The sequence below is a fragment of the Ursus maritimus genome, unplaced genomic scaffold (assembly GCF_017311325.1).
Source record: "Ursus maritimus isolate PB19 unplaced genomic scaffold, ASM1731132v1 scaffold_9, whole genome shotgun sequence".
Lineage (NCBI taxonomy): Eukaryota > Metazoa > Chordata > Mammalia > Carnivora > Ursidae > Ursus > Ursus maritimus.
The window spans coordinates 46,127,949-46,145,611 of record NW_024427107.1 but is presented as its reverse complement, the minus strand read 5'-3'; the positions used below and the strand labels follow the sequence as shown (position 1 = coordinate 46,145,611).

Genomic DNA, 17,663 nt, shown 5'->3' with positions numbered 1-17,663 from the left:
AGACTGAAATGACTGAATCCTCTGGGCGCATCTGATTCAGACCACATATAGTCTTAGAGAAAGCAACATCTGGCACTGAGGTCCTCTATCAATTATCGATGAAATCTAACAGATTGTTCTTTTTCCTCAAAGATTTCCCCTCGGGTGAACACAAACCACACATATAGGAGAACCAGGCAGTTACCTATATGGTGAGCCCTGAGTGCCACCTGCTCCAAGATGTCTGCTTGCTCTCATGCCTGGGATCCCATCCTGAAACATCCATTCCCTTGGGTAAGGATATCATCATCTCGTGACATTAAAATGCAAATGCTCTTGTGATAATAGTAAGTGTCACAAATCAAGAGCTTACTGAGTGCCAAGCCTGTGCCAAGTCTTTTACCAAAATTGCCTCATCTCTGTGAGGTAGGTGTCAGCATCCTCCTCCTACAAGGAAGTTAAGTGGCTTGTAGAAAATCACATGGCTGGTAACTGGCCAACCTGTGATTTGAATCTGGGTCTGTCTCATGCTAAAGGTCATAGTATTAATCACTGCCTATATTTATCTTGTAAATTAAATAATAAATTGTCACCAGATATTAATACCTTATCGAGAAAAATCACAGCACATCCTGCACGGCAACTAGCTGGGAGAGAAGCACTTGGGGAAGTTCCATGAGGCAGAGACTGCACATTTTGGGACCACTATAAATTCCTTGACAAAGCAGGGCAGGGTTGGGTGCTGCAGTGGAAAGGAAGCAAAGAGAGCATCTCCATATAGTGAAGGCACCGTGAAGATTAAAGAAAAGTTCAAAAGTTAGCCCTTCTGAGAAAACAAGAGGTTTGAGGAAGAAAGATGACAAACTACAGTGTCTCAGTGAAGGGTTGCTGAGCATGGGTGAATGAACAGTGCTTTTCACATATGTTTCTGGCAAGTCACATTCTGTAGGGAAATTATGGGATTTAATTCTATTTTAACTGCTATGGAAAGCATGATGGTGAATCCTTTTGCTGTCTTATTCTTTCATTTTTTTGTATATAATCGGTGGTCTGTTAATAGGTTTTTAGACTCAGACTTTGGTAGGTTGAGTTTGCTTCAAACTGTGTGTAACTGTGATTCTGGAATGCTGTCAAAGGAACTCTTAATTCCTTCACCTTAATTACGCTTCACGTGCTTGGTAAATTATAACTATCCCTTTTAATTATTTTTTGTATATATTGTTGGAGATTAAAAGGAATGGTATAATTAATATAAAAATTGTTGCTCTTCCAAAAGGTGTGGATTCTGTCTGGACTAGTGAAATAATGAGCCTGGAATGCTGAAAATGGCTCAGGGCACGACTGCCAATTCAGTGTGCTACACCGCACCCTAAGAAGATGTTGTTTTGTTTTGTTTTGTTTTTAAAAAGCCAGAGATTTGAGGTAGTTTATATTTGGGATTGGGACATACAGAGGCTCAATTTACAGGGCGATGCCCAAAACATACAAAGAAAGGACATTGGGGGTGGAGACAACACCAACCAGAATTTAATTTCTGTCCTCCTCTCAACAAGCCCTGTGACCTTGAGTGAATTGTGGAAGCTCTCTGAACCTGTATTCCCTCAACTACAAAAGAGAGACAATATCTGGAGCAACAGGTTTAGCGCCCGACTCCTGGGTTCAGCTCTGGTCCTCAGTTTCAGCTCAGGTCCGTGATCTCGAGGTCATGGGATCGAGCCCCTTGTCGGGCTCCAAGCTTAACGAGGAGTCTGCTGGGGTTTCTCTCTCCCTTTCCCTCTGCCCCTCCCCGTGCTCGCACTCTCTCTCTAAAATAAATAAATCTTTAAAAAGAGAGAGAGAGAAGAGAGAGACAATATCTAAGAACACACCCTGCTAGTCCTTTAGTGGGTGAGGGGAACAACACTGGTCCCTACTCCCCCATCCCACCAGTCCTCAAACATCTGCTTCCCTATGTCTGCAAAAACCAAATAGAATCAGCTCAAATTCAGGAAACACTCAAGGGTCATTCTAGAAGTATTCACTCTGACTTAAAATAGGTAGAATAAATAAACCCTAGTCCAAGTAGGTTTTGAGATTTTTTTTGTTTTTCAAAATCAAAGAAGCAGCTTCTTAAAGCCTGGATGACTCATAAGAACTCTAATGAGTCCATTATATTCTTTACCATGCTTTTCCCTAGTCAGAGGTAACCTGGGTTTCCTTAAGTGTGTTGACACTCAAGCTGATTTTTAGAGGCTCTGAATGTATTTCCATCATTTGGTCCTGGCCCCTGAGCAAATAATAGAATCAGCCACCAATTTTTGAGAGCCAAGTGTGTGCTAAATATACATACTTCACAAACATTACCTCACACAATTCTGATCAGTAGCTTTTTAAATTATCCTTACTCTGTAGACTAGAAAACATGCAAACATGTTAAGCACCTCCCCTCCCTGATAATCACTCATTTTTTAAGCCGCCAAGCTGGGACTGGAACACAAGAAGTTCTGTCTACATACAAAGTCAGAGCCCTTTGATTTCTGTGACGTACGACCTTTCAAATGAGCACCTTTCCACACATAATCTAGAAAAACAATGGCTGAAATTATGAAAACATCATTTGTGACTCATAGAAGGTGACTAGTATCAAGTGACTTTGATACTAAAACTGGAATTAAAATATTATTCCTGTTTACTTTTCATGGTTGATTTTATTACCTTCACAGACATTATTTAAGAAGGAATCTTTCTTGCAATTCTCCCTTTGAACAAAACCTAATATTTTATTTGTGTTTGATTCACCCTCGGTTTCTAGCAAAGAAATTTATAAACCAATGTTCTAGCTTTCAACTGTAGTGACAACAAACTTACACTAAGGAAAGCACTTTAACTATAGCCTATTACTGTGTTCCATGTATGTTGGTATTTTTTATTCTATCTGATCCTCTTTTTTTTTTTTTTTTTTTTTTTACAAACGCTGGTCTTGATCGGTAAACTTGATTTCAAACTGAAAATAAGTCATATCCTATGTGTAGACACACAAACTCATATGCGTATATAGTACCTATATATGCACTACAGCTTCTGGCTCCGAATTTAAATAAGCTTGGTTGGGCTTAAAATTAAGCTCTTCCCATTAGTCTATGTTATTTACTGAGATTTAACTTCAGTCTATTTTTAACTCAAACTCTTTTGTCTCTTGAAAAATAGTGCATGGTACTTTCTGACAGTTTGCTGAATGAATGAAGACATGAGTAAGTGCTTTGGTAAATAATTTATTCTTGTATAAGGCATGAAGTACTCATGTTTAATTTTAGTTGTTCATTTTTCATCTTCTTACTTAATATTCTAACACTCTTAGAGGTAGGTGTGGGGACAAGAAGTTATAGGCACACAGGATTACAAGTTAGTGCCCACAGTGGCCAATGGACAGTAATCATCTCAGACCTACAAATGGGGCTCCATCCCCCCAGCACAACAGTCCCCAACATTTTATCACCCCGATGATATTTTCAGACACTGTAAATTCCCAGTTAAAGCAACTCTGACTTATAAAAGAGAACTGAACTCTTTCTCAGATGACGGTACTTTATCATTGGTAAGAGACCTGAGAACTGCCATTCTATGAGAAGATATTCCAGTCTCTCTCAAAGACCTATTCTAGTGTCTTCAATGTTGGAAATAAGTTTCAAATACATACAATTGTATATTTGAGTTGTGGACTGAAGAAATTCAAATAAAAGAAATGACTTTTTGGTAACTGGTGGTTCAGGACACAGACACATTACAAGAACTATAAATCCTCACATGGATTATCTTCTGATAAATCTGAACCACAAACCCAATCCCTCTAGCTGCTCAAATTCCACTAAGACTAACCTCCATTTTTAAAAAATTTTAATTCCAGTGTGGTTAACATACAGTGTTATATTACTTTCAAGTGTACAATATAGTGATTGAACAATTCTATATATTACTCAGTGCTCACCAAGATAAGTGTTCTCTTAATCCCCTTCACCTATTTCACCCATCCCCCCACCTCCCCTCTGGAAACCATCTGTTCACTTTAGTTAAGAGTCTGTTTTTTGGTTTCTCACTTTTTCCCTCTGTTTTGTTTCTTAAACTATGCATATGAGCGCATACAGATTTTGTCTTTCTGACTGACTTATTTTGCTTAATATTACACTCTCTAGATCCATCCATGTTGCTGCAAATGGGAAGATTTCATTCTTATTTATGGCTAAATAATATTCATATATATATATTCATATATACACACACATACACACACAAACACCCCATCTTCTTTATCTGCTCATCTATCAATGGACACTTGGGCTGCTTCCATAATTTGTCTACTGTAAATAATGCTGCAATAAAGACAAGGGTGCATATGTCCTTTTGAATTAGTGTTCTCGTATTCTTTGGGTAAATACTCATTAGTGCGGTTACTGGATCATACGGTAATTCTATTCTTAATTTTTTGAGGAACCTGCACACTGTTTTCCACAGTGGCTGCACTAGTTTGCACTCCCACCAACAGTGCACAAGGGTTCCTTTTTCTCCACATCCTCGCCAACACTTGCTGTTTCTTGTAGATTCACCTCCCTTTTCAACCTCCCCAGCTAACCCCAGCTACCCAATCACACACACTAAACCGGTTACCAGACATAGGAGAGTGAGTCTGTTAAGTGTGTAACGGGTGCAGGGTGAGGGGACTGCACGAGCTATTCTAGTTTGTTACATGAATGATTTCTGCATTAACTGCTACTTGAATCACTCGTGCTGCTATTCCTGTTTATTTATTTTCCACCAATTATTAGAGGATTTAGATATCATTTTGAAATTGAAATTCCAATTCTCTTAAATATATTTCTTCAAGAAGCTCAATGTGCCCTTCGGAGGAGGGAAGCTGTTGCTTGTGTTACTGCTTTCTGTTGTAACGTGGTCCACAGCATCCGGGGACTCTGGTCAGGGTTCAACAGGATCAGCAGCCACTAAGCAAAGCTGCATACTGCTCTCGGCTGGTTTCCCTCTCTGCAAAATGGAGAGATTGCCAGCACCTACCTCACAGGATCAGTGAACAATGACGAGACACTCATTTCTTTAGCGCTCCTTCATTTCAATACTTGTCTCTTCAAGAGCAGAAAAACTAGTGGCAGCTCTGCATTCCTGGAGCCTATTCAAAGACTTTTCTTCAGATTAGCTTCACCTTATTTTGGTTTCTCCAACCTCAAAGAGCTTAATTTAATTTTGGAAAAACTTTCTCTTGGCAAGTTTTAGGTTGTGTCAACAAAGAAGGAAAACTTTAGATTTGCCCAATTTCGCACTTGGGGGTATTGCAAAGACATAAATTTGCTTCTGTTGAAGTGTGCAGCAAGAGAGAAGCTTCTGGTAAATGCTAATGGACAGCTGACAATACCAGCTCTGTAGTTTTGTTTGGTATATAGCTGAGCCTCATGAAACTATCAGAGTGTATTCTCCAGGTATTTTTTTTTTTATAATTTTAAGCCAATCAAATAATGCTAAAAACATGAGACTATCAGGTTACCTGCAGTCTCATTAAAAGTATCTCTGAAGAAAATAATTAGGCCCCAAAAGAAAGACATGAAATCAAATAAAAGCACAGATTACATGTTTGACAAGACAGCATGGTCTTCCATAGCTGAAGATACAGAAAAGTTCCCACCAAGTAGGAGAGAGACAGTATAGTGTCCAGTAAATGTGGGGGGAAAAAAGATGTAAAACAGGAAATAAAGGATTTTACAGTATTAAGTAGAGGATCTACTAAGATTCTCAGAGGGGTCTCTAAGCATCCATTCCATACTTTAATCCTTTCTGTAACATTTCTTCTGGTTAACCACTCAGGGCTTTAAAATTGGCAGCAGTAAGGAAACTCCTTGCAGGGAAAGGTTTAGTAAACCTTAATAATGTCCTGGAACCAGGTAAACACACTTCCTAGGAGCAGTGAAGAAAATGATTAAGGGCCACATTCATTATAATTTTTAATTTCCAAATCTAGCTACTTTTTTTTTTTAAGTTTGTTTTGAAACAATTTCCTATTTGTTTGCTTCCAGGAAACAGTAAGAATTTCTAGTAAGTTAAAAATGGGACATTTCCCTTGCTTTATTAGTATATGTATTCTATTTTTATGTTAGCAATTAGTCATAGTTATTAAACTAGTTTCATCAAAATGGCTATAGTGTAATAAATATTTAAAATCTAAGAAATTAAGGTACCAAATGCACATTTAGCCTCCTGACATCAAAAAATTACTACCAAAAATTATTCTTTCAGCATGGAACAGGAGAAAGTGCAACTCCAGCCTGAATTCCAAGGGAACTAGACCTGTGCCTGCTTACAATAACTGTTATTACTTAAACACAAAACCATGCATGGCAGTTTGCTCATCAACTAGTCAACACTGGTTGGGCATCAATGCTATGTCAGGTTCTGTACCAGGTACTGGGTATATGCAAAGGTTAAAAAAATTCTTTCTTCACTCAAGAAGTTCAACACCTAGTGGGATGGACAGAATGTTCACTGATGAACCAAGTGAAACAGTGAAGTGCTATTGACTAGACATAAACCAAAACCCACAGTGGAAGCAGCTGACTCTGCCTGAAAGATGAGGAAGATCCCACCCAAGTGGGGACAGAGGAACCAGGTTTTAAGGGGTAAAATGTCTGCCAGGTCAAAGAGGGAGGGAGGGACATTCTAGGCAAGGAGAGCCATTGAAAGGAACAAAGAAGAGGTTGCAAGTAACTAGGAAAACTAGTGAGGGGCAAAAAAGGGCCTGTAGACTTGGCATTAAAATTTTTTAATAAGGGGCACCTGGGTGGCTCAGTCGGTTAAGCGTCTGCCTGTGGCTCAGGTCATGGTCCCAGGGTCCTGGGATTGAGTCCCATGTCAGGCTCCTGTGCTCAGTGGGGAGCCTGCTTCTCCCTCTCCCTCTGTCTGCTGCCCCCCCTGCTTGGGCTCTCTCTCTCTCTCTCAAATAAATGAATAAATAAAATCTTTAAAAAATGTAATAAAAGGCTGTACTGGATGGAGAGACATGAGTGGTATAGGATGTGGGCTAGTGGACACCTTTTTTAAGAAACAGAGTGGAAGGAAAGAGGAAAACCCAGCTAATAATTTAAAAGGGAGTCTCCAAAATCAGGGCCTGGACATGGGCAGTTTGTGAACTCTGGCTCTGTTCTGGACCCTTTGCTGGTGGGAAGGTGGGGGTACCTCTGGGTCACACTAAGCACACACACCGAGCAGGAAGTGCTTCTCCCCAGAGCTGTTGTCCCCAACAGAATGAGTTTCTAGGACTCATACTGAAACTTGCAACGCAATAAATGAAAACCCACAGTGGCTCAGTGATTACTGAAAATCAATATTTTCTGTCTGAACTAAGAATAAACTTTAAAGAGTACTTGCATTTTATAATGTTTTAAAATGTATAGCTTTAATTAGCCTCCTACACTTTTATCACATAAATGTTTTTCTAACCGAAGTCTGAAGATGAAAAGGAATTCTCAGTCACTGTAGCTACAGCACTTCTCTCAAAGCAGAAGGTGCCCCCCATGTGTCAGAGTGGAGGCAAGGAGGACCCCTGTGGCTAGTGCTGGTCCACCCCCCTGTGAAGGAAGCACGGATCAAGGCTGCTCCTCTGATTCAGCTCTGACTCAAGGCCCTGCGTGGAGCAGCCCAGTGATTTCATTCTTAATGTTAGGGGCTCTCAAGAGGTTTTGTTTTATTCTGAGTCAAATTTACTGTTCATATCTATTCAGAAGTGTGAAAATCATCAGATCAAAACTCGAAATTCCACTTAATTGAGTTATCTTTAAAGGAGGGAAGACCCACATCTTCCTGACTGAAGGTAGAGAGCAGGCTTGTTTGACTCTGTGGGAGAGCCCTCCACAGAACAAAACTCAGTGGCAGGTGGGACACCCCAGCCAAGAGAAAGGCGAGCTGCGGGGCACTCTTGTCTCCTAGGCCTCGACCTTGTGCAGTGTCCTAGCTAACTGACCTCACCCGACTCTCAGAGGCAGCAGCTGCCTCCCACCGACCACCCCCGAATCTTCGCCCTCCCACATAACTGCACAGCACTGGGTGGCCCAGCCCAGGTTTGGCGATAAAACCTGCAAGAAAGCACCCTTGTAGGGCACGTCTGAAGCCAGCCTCCTCTAGAAAACAGAGAGAGAGAGAGAGACAGAGAGAGAAAGTTTTACTTAATTTTAATCACAATCTCTATTTGAAAGAGTTCCCAGGCGTGGACAGAACAGCCAAGCGGAGTAATTCACAGCAAAATTCTTGCTGGAGAGTCTTCTGAAAGGCTTCCCTTCGACCCCCAAAGAAAACTATTGAGAACTAAACTTCAAGAAATGTTTCCATTTCATTAGAACTAAAGTTTTCAAGAAAAGCTTTACCTTAACATAAAACTGGTATTTAAAAATTGGCTCTAAAGAAACAGATTTGGATGAGGGCACAGATGAAAATCCAATAATCACATGCTAATAATCAAAGATGAACTATAATTACCTGCTAATTACCATGGAAAACTACAGGATTAATAGTAACAACATAACTGACACTTCCCAATACGGGGAAAGATTACTGTGAATCGAAACTGAAGACAGAGACGGAATGAAGAGCAAATAGTCGGTTTCACAATTAACTACAAATTTGTATCAATAATGGTTCATTGGATGTGACTGTAAAGTAATGAGGCTTATTTGGATATGCCTGTGGAATCCCCGTCATTACATTACAATCCACACCACCCACTGTGAAAGTGTAAAAACCACAGTCCTTATTTTGGAACATCTGCATTGTAAGGTCGTGAAGTAAGTCTTAATTCTGTTCGGAAGAGAGAAATTGTATGTGACTGTGCTTCAATTTATCTATCGTAGCTTCTGGCTCTCATTCTATAAAGTTAATTTTAGTTGTTGAACCTCTTCTAACTTTCCTTCCCTCCTTGAAAGGAAACAAAGAGAAAAATATGCCTTCGCCAGAGAGTGGTTTTGGAATTCTCCACTGTTTGAGGAAGCTTGCTGTGTAGTCCAGTTCATTTTGTCATTTGTGGTTTATTTAAAATATTTTGTTAAATGGCTCACACCGTGCAAAACTGGAGAACCCCACGGTGCAGAGTCATGGGTAAGTCCCACCTACTCTGTGTATAGATGGTGCCTCAGAATCACCACGCCCCTGGCTGAACACAGCCCCCGCCAACATGCCCTTCCTGGCCACGTCCCTCCTCCTGAAACCCCTACCTAGGAGCAGGGCACCCATTTAGTTAGCAAGGCCGCACTTTTCTTCTGTGATCCCTTACTTCTCCTTTATCTCCAAAGCCAGTCATCACAGAGGATCTCTCAGTTCTAGAATGTGTCTCTTGTTCTGGGATAACTTTGTATCCTTTACAATGCACTCCTCTGGGTGCACTCCATCATTCACCTGGCTCTAACTGGTCTTCCCACTGCCCATCTCTCCCGCCCTTCACCCTGTCCTCCACGTTGGCCTAGAGTCACCTCTCTGCAGTACAGATATCATCCCACAACAGTGCTGCCAAAAATCTCAATGGTTATCCAAAGCTTCTGAATTCAAGTCCTGCAACTCATTACAGAGAAATGTCATTTCATTACAATATCCTATTTGCCTGTTATTTCTGCACATTCCCCTCCATCTGTCCTTAACAGCAATCTGGAAGACCGATGTCCAAATGGAATACACCCACTTGGATGAATGACAACACATAGATACAATTTTTATTATCCTTCTCTTACGTGTTCTTGGATTTCTAAAATCCACTCGGTTCAACAATAGAAAACATGGATTAACTAAAAACAAGGTATGCATGCTACAATATAAAAAAGTACACACACACATTTGAATATCTCCCCAACAAAACTGCACAACAAGACTTTATGAAGCCAAGATAGTGTTAAAGCAGCCAAAGGAGAAAAACTCTGAGCTTAATCACCCTCAACATCTGTGATGTGGCTGTGGTGATGCTCCTGTATGAAGACCCTGAGATAGCATTTCCCAAACATTCCACCTGCAGGGCAGGTTTGCCACTGGAACACAGGTGGCATGAGTCAATGGCCCTCGAAGGCCTACAGCCTTTCAGGGCCTGGACCCCACATACCCTGCTGGGCTTGATTAGCCTCCATGGGAGGCCTGGAGTTTTAGCATGTACCACATGGGAACAGCTTTACTCAGGACTCCTTTCAGAAGCTGAGAGAAGCAAATCCCATCTATGCTTCACATCTCTGTCACCCTACAATTTCCCTTTATTTTTTTTTAAGATTTTATTTATTTATTTGAGAGAGAGACAGATAGTGACAGAGATAACAAGAGAGAGCACAAGAGGGGAGGAGAGGGAGAAGCAGGCTCCCGCTGAGCAGGGAGCCTGACATGGGGCTCAATCCCAGGATCCTGGGATCATGACCTGAGTTGAAGGCAGATGCTTAACTGACTGAGCCACCCAGGTGCCCCTATTTTTAATTTTTCAAGATTTGTTTATTTATTTTAGAGAGAGAGAAAAAGAGCACAAGCAGGAGGAACAGAGGAAGAAAGAGAGAGATTTCAAGCAGACTCTGTGCTCACCCCAGAGCCTGACACAGGGCTTGATCTCATGACCCAGAGATCACAACCTGAGCCGAAACCAAGACTCCAACGCTTAACCGACTGAGCCACCCAGGCGTCCCTACGATTCCCCTTTAAAAAGCAAGCCCTTCCACAGCTACTAAACGCTTCTCTCTTATCTCCTCAACCCCATTTACTCAAGACTTCCTTCCTTCACCTTACCCTCTGTGTTAGTTCCATCAAGGAACAGTCTCACTAGTACATATAGCAGTTTCCACCCCCTCCCACTGTGCTAACAATTTCATCAGACTTGATAAAATGATCTGCCAATCTCATTTTGGTTCTTCTGCCTTGGTTCCTGTAGAAGCCTGTGCTGTCTCCTTGGCTTGCAGCACCCTCCCCCACCTTGTTCACCTCACGCGCTCTTGCCGCGCTCTTGCCGTCCTTTCAGAGGGGTCTCAGAAACACCTCCTCAGGGAAGCGCTCCTCCAAGGCACCATTCACTGTGTGACATCTTAGCCACTCATCGTCTTGCCTCCAGATTCGAGCAGTTTGAGGACAGGGCTCTGTCCTAATTACCTCTGAATTGCTAGTTCCTAACGAAAGGTCTGGCCTATTTGCTGAGTGAATATGGAGTAACTAGGCCTTTCTGCAAGCTGGTGGGAACTAACAAGGGAACAGCACTAACCCTGTGTCCTTAAAAGGGGATGTCCACAATCAGAGACGAGCAAACAACAGAAACAATCTAAGTGGCTCTTCCACACAGGAGGTCTGAGGTCTAATTGGCACAGAAACACTCCTTGGGCTGCAGAATGTAAACTCATTTATGACCTGGAATAATTGTTGTTATTCAACGAGCTCACAAGAAAGAACTTGTGGGGCTTGGAGAACTCTGCTCGCGTGCTTTGAAAAGCAGCAGGAGCCACTAGGGCCAAGGTCTGTTTGTTTTACTTTTATCAAGTAAGAACTAATTGCTAATGTTTCCTTCCCCCCCACCTTCCCCCAAACAAAATAGTTTATGGCCTAATGTAAAAGAACCACATATCTGAACTGGCTTTCAGAAATGTTAGAACTAGCAGCAACCAAGAGTCCCAACCCCTAAACTGCAAAACGTTCTCAACGTCTGGAGAGGAAGGCACAGAGGCGAGAAGCAGGACGTCAGCGCAAGGTCAGTCAGAGATGTCTGCAGTCACTCTACTAGCCATCAGGGCCTAGTGGGGCCAAGAACTACCTAGGGGTTGCCATACAAAGATGATGTACAGTGGAGCAAGGACAGAGAATAATAAAAAACAAGGAGTGCAAACTCAGGCATCTTGGGTTTCCATCCCACCGATACTACTTACCAGGTACAAGACCTTGGGTAAAATTCTTTACCATTCACCACCTCAGTTTTTAAACAACAAAATGAGATGTTTTGAGGACAAAGGACAAAATATTTATATATGTATAGAAAGAGCCTGGTGCCAGAAGACAAGGAACACATGGGAGGTATTATTAAGACACAGTTCACTCCTTCCAGAGCCCTGCCTTCTGTCAGTGTCATAAGTGTTTTATCCACGTGTTTGTTCATTCATTCACTCATTCACTCATTCATTCAGGAAATACTTATTGACAGCTCTCTATGTCTCAGGCCCTGTGCTAAATCAGACAAGGGTCTGCCCTCGTGGGCTTTACCTTCTAGTTGAAGGGTGGGTGCAATGAGACACAGAAACATCTATACATAAGTAACGTGCAGGGTAGTGATAAATGCTCTGCAATATAATGAAGGTAGAGGGGCTGGAGAGTGATGAGGGTGTGCCGTCTCGGTAAGGTGACAGGGAAGGTCTCTTTGATAAGGTGACAACAAGCAAAGACCTACAAAAAGTGAGGGAACAAACCACGTAATGTGTGAGTATCTGCCCCAGAACAGCCGTGCCTGGTGTGACGCAGGAGCAGCCTCACCGTGAACTCCAATCAGGACACAAGGAACCTGCGAGCCAAGGCTGCACGTGCTCTGAGGACCAGCCTCCTTCTCTGCACCCTAGGCCCTCAGGCTCCCGCTGTCCTTTGCACGGACCCACAGAAACGACTCCAGTGGGGACACTGAGGGTTCTCTCCCCATCTGGCAACCAGCACTGAGGAGCTACTCAGAGGATCAGCAGTATGTGGGAGATGAGGAGCAGACCTGAAGAGCAACCAACATTCTAATCCAAGTGAGATAAATGCAAGTTAGGACAGATGTAGAATGTTCACCAGCCATCACTTCAGGGTACAGGAGACAACAGAGCAGTTCTTCAGCATGACTGCTGAGGGGATACGGAGTAAGGAAAGATATGAAGAGAGGTGAAAGCTCCACTGGGCTTTGCTTGGAGTGGAGGTAGAGAGGCAGAGAGCTGGAGGAGGGCTGGTTATCCCAGGAACCCTGAAAAACGAGAAGAATATGCACACTTCTACACACAAAACTGTGTTGTGCCTAACCTGGGAAGCTGGAGGTTCCCCTAAGTCCACCCTCAGACTCCGAAGAACACAGGCTCTGAATCTCTGCTTTAGTGAAAGGGCCCTATCTCAGTCTTAAATCCCAGCTTCAAGGTCACTGCCTACAGGGCCCGGTTGAACTTGGTGACCACAGTGACTGGTGGAGATTTGGTAACTGCAACCTTGGAGCCCTGACTATAACCTCCAGCTTCATGGAGGTTAAGAAAGGTAAAACATTTTAGAACGTTGGATTCTTCTTTTTCTTTAGGCTACTAGAGGGTTCTCCACCCACACTGGCCACTACATGGCACATGCACCCTTCAGCCTCTCTTCACTGTCAGCAGGCATGGCTAACCTCCCCGTGGAACCAAGGTGGAGCCTTCACGAATGTCTCAGCACTACACTCCAGAGCTACCTGCTGACGGGGTGCCACACACAGACGTACACACCATCCCAGCATCAGCTCCGCCTTTAGGTTGGAGATGGCGTTAACCATCCACTGGCAGAGGAACACATGGTTTGATTTTTTTTGTAAGTCTAGTAAAGGAAAGAATTATATAAGATTTTTGCATATTTCCTCATCCTCTGTTGAATAGCTGTCAGGTCGAGGTTGTGGTCAGAAAATCAATTTTCCATTTGAAGTTAAGGGACTGATTTAATACTCCTTGGGTTCGGCTTCGGGGCAGGTAGCCCGAGGAGCCACAAAGCTTCTTAGTAAAAGTCCTAAATCTCAAAGATAAATCATGTGCGTGCATGTGTGCACATGCATGTGTAAAGGGTTACAGAGAAAAGTCCGAAGACAGGCAAGAGGCAATAAAGAAGAGAGATAAGATTTGAAGTCCTGTGAGAGCTGAGAAATGATTCTGGTCTAAGAAAAGTAAACCTTATAACAATATCAAAGTTGAACCAACAGGTAAGCCAGTGAAATGTTTTTATTATTTGCCTTATTTGGACCTAGTCCATATTTCTATTTAATTGCTCCTCTCATTTTCTTGGGTAATAATTATAAGGCTAACTTTTCAAATAAAATAAAATTGTTCCTCTGCTCTACGCAGATCAGCTACAAAGCAGGTTAAGGCAAGTATCCCCAACTCCTTGTCCTAGTCAATCGATCTCGTAGTTTCCATGTATGAGCTCGGTGAAGAAGACTGTCTTATCCTAGCTCTTGCACTAATCATCTGAGGATAAGTCCCTTGGAAAAGTGGGTCAGTGGGCCTCGCTGGGCTTCAGTTTCCTGGTTTATTAGATAAATATGTTTGACTAGTTAATAGGAGGGGTGTGTGTGCGTGTATGTGTGTGTGTGTGTGTGTACACACACAGGCATGCACTGGGGCAAGGAGGGGTGTAACCTTCTTGCAGGATAAACCAACAATCGGTTTCAATATGTTCTATTGTGAGTCTCTAACCCTAATATGATCACTCACCTTGGCAAGGGTGAGATGGAAGGTCTAAAAAATCCATCACTGCAGTGTGTAAGAAATCAAAACAATGGCTCAATAATACCTTCTGATACACACAATGGAAACCTTTACTTTGTCTACACTCACTAGGACTGCAGCCTCCTGGTCTGCAAAATGAGGTAAGAAAGCCCATAGATGAGAAATTACTTATTTCTTATAAAAACATCATATAAAGTGTTAAAATTACTTAGAAACACATATATTACTGTCAGTGTTTTTAAGTAATCTCTAAAAACTTAAGATTCAATATCTGACTTCCCCTGTCTTACTCTGTATCCCGGTTGATTCCTGCAAACTGCATTTGCTAGGATCATGTACCCAGTGGCTTCAGGGTAAATTTGGCCCTTCGGAAGCACTGGTGGGAGAGTAGGAGGCAGGGAGAAAACAGGGCATTCCTTCTTCTCCTCCCTCTTGGCATTCTTTGAAAGCTGTGTCTGGCAGTGACTCCTCTGTGGTTCTTCCTCCTCTTGCAAAGCTGCTCTGTCTGTGGTCCCAGCTCCTGCTGGGGCAGCCCCCACTATGGTTCAAGCTCTTACTGGGTGGCTCCCCCAACACCTACAACCTCCTCTCTCTGATCCTCCAGGCCTACAGCGAATAGCAGCAGACTCCTGCTATTGCTCATCTCTGGACTGCCTCACAGTGCCTTCAGCCCTCCCCATCTTTGCAACAAATTCCCTCCATGGGACCATTTGGCATGGGCTCTGCCTTCCTGGCCTAACCCTGAGTCCCACCCAGGGGACTACTGGTCTCTAGAGAACAGACACCATGTTTAAGAATACACAGACTCCAGAAAATGCACTTGCCAGATCTGTTCCTCCTCTACTGCTGAAAAAGATTTTTCAAAGGTTTCATTTGCTAGACCACCTAGTACTATCAACAGCAGGCATGTGTGGAGCAGAAGGGAACCAGAGAGCCACTTTCCATTTTGGCGACCCTCACAAGTGCCTTAGAGCCAAATGATCCTGGGGTTACTCATGTCACAGGGAGATAGGAGTTCATCTGGTCTGCCGGACTGGCCGTTAGGCCCAAACACAGGAGGGCATGGAAACACGTTTTAGAAACTGGCATAGTCCTTGCAAATCCAAATGTATCACTATTATTCTATGAGTCACAGCTGGCTTCCATAGAACAAACAGTGCTTTGCACTCAGCTTAGCCTGATTTTGCTGTCTCCGCCTATTTGTACTAAATGTACTAACAAAGGAAAAGCGTCCAGACTAGTGCCTGGCACATCTTCCCAAGAGCTATGTGGGTCCTCGCTGTGAGTTGTGTGCTGAGCTCTCCTTGGCATCATGACAACATGTCAATTTACCGAAGACCTCACAGGAAGGCCAAGGTCAACTTACCAATGTCAAGGACCCTCTGCTTTGCCGTATGCTGCCGGGAGTGCCAGTACTTCCAGTATTTCAGCTGTTCGTCTCGGTTTTTGTCTTCACTGAAGACCACCATTACCACACTCTGCAGAGGGGAGAACCATACATCTTACTTTCTGTTTGGTGTCTCTGTGGCTTCACAGCCTCCACTTCCGGCAGTTCTACAGCTGTACAGTTTTTGTTTAAAAACGGGCCTACTTTAAAAATGCTTGGGGAAAGAGAACAGTACACAGAAAAAAGAATCCTACATCACTTTTTTTTTTTTAAGTAGGCTCCACACCCAGCATGGAGCCTAATACGGGACTTGAACTCATGACCCTGAGATCAAGACTGTGCTGAGATCAAGAGTCAGACGTTTAACTGACTGAGCCACCCAGGCGCCCCCCACATCATTTTTACTGTGAGTCATAAACAACCAAATTAACCAATTAATAGCATGTTTATTGTTTTGTGAGGTGAGTGGGAATACCAAAAATCTTTTTTTTTGTACTGAAAACAAACACATTTTTTAAATTTTGTATTCTTAAATGTTGAATTTGGCGCCATTTGTAAAGAAGCAAGCATCTGCTTCTAGCCTAATTAAGTGCCTCAGGGTGAAATACTGGAGTAATGAGAGAAATACTAAGGTAATGAGAGAAATACTACAAGATGAGTTCATACTGAGGAACACAGATATAAGCTACAGATATCTCACACACCAAAAGAGACATGGTCAACTATTTTATTTATTTCAAGACAATTTGGATGTACTTGCTTGAGAAACTAATTATATCTTATAGAAATAAGAATCCCAAACCCATTTTGGTTCTAAATTATAAAAACCCACACTAAACTAAATACACATTAATTGACTGTCACTTACGAGATGGAGAAGTTACCAACACAAACAAACCACCCAAAATCCCTTTAACTGCAGTATCAGAGATACTGGCTCTCTCCTTCTTATTCCAAAACCAAAATATTTCTTAGACATTTTCTTACTATTCCAGAACATCTCATTGACTCTCATTCCTTAATAACTTCTCCTTTGTAGCATTTTACACGCTTGTAATCATTTACTAATTATTTACGATTATCCAGTCGATGGCAATGTCTCCCCATTGACTTCAAACTCAAAGACGACAAGGACAGTAGCCCTGGTGCCTGACCAATTATAGATTCCATATACACGCTTGCAGTTGTACTGTCCATTCAAAATCTGGCTTCTTCCCAAAGTATGTGTGAACATTTGTTACATAAGAAAGCAGGTATCTGATAGGAACACTAGTTTAGAAATATATATCCATATTATTTGAATTCACAGGCAGCATGAACCTCAAAGGTACATGGAGAAATGACAAGAAGAGGAACCACTTCTGGGCTGGTGGAATTATGAGCTCCAAGCTCTTCATTCTTCTCTCTCCTGCTCCCTCAAACTTTGCCACTTACAGGTGTCCCCCTTACCCATGGTTTCAGTTACCCACATTTGGTCAACCATAACCTAGAAGCAGATGAGTGCCTTCTGATCTATCACCCAAAGGTCAGCAGCAGACTAACTTATGGTCACAATGCCCACGTCATTCATGTCGCTTCATCTCACCACATAGGTATTTTATCATCTCAAATCATCACAAGAAGGAGGGTGAGTACAGTACAATAAGATATTTAGAGGCCGAGATACCACAGTCACATAACTTTTATAACTGTTACAACTGTTCCATTTTACTATTGTTGTTGTTAATCTCTTACTGTGCTAATGTAGAAGTTAAACTTTATCATAGAGATGTATGTAGAGGAAAAACCATAGCATATATACGGCTCGGTACCATCCATGGTTTCAGGCATTCACGGGGCGGGGCGGGGGGGGGGGG

The 17,663-nt window shown here is 42.4% G+C and overlaps 1 protein-coding gene across 1 annotated transcript in view; it reads right to left on the bottom strand.

Moving 5' to 3' along the window:
- Window positions 1–17,663, bottom strand: part of GRHL2 (grainyhead like transcription factor 2) — a 109,722-nt gene that overhangs the window by 65,548 nt on the left and 26,511 nt on the right. Inside the window, exon 6 of the mRNA XM_008689214.2 lies at window positions 15,787–15,898. Within this exon, the coding sequence (XP_008687436.1) occupies window positions 15,787–15,898 (112 nt within the window). The remainder of the gene's footprint in view (window positions 1–15,786; window positions 15,899–17,663) is intronic.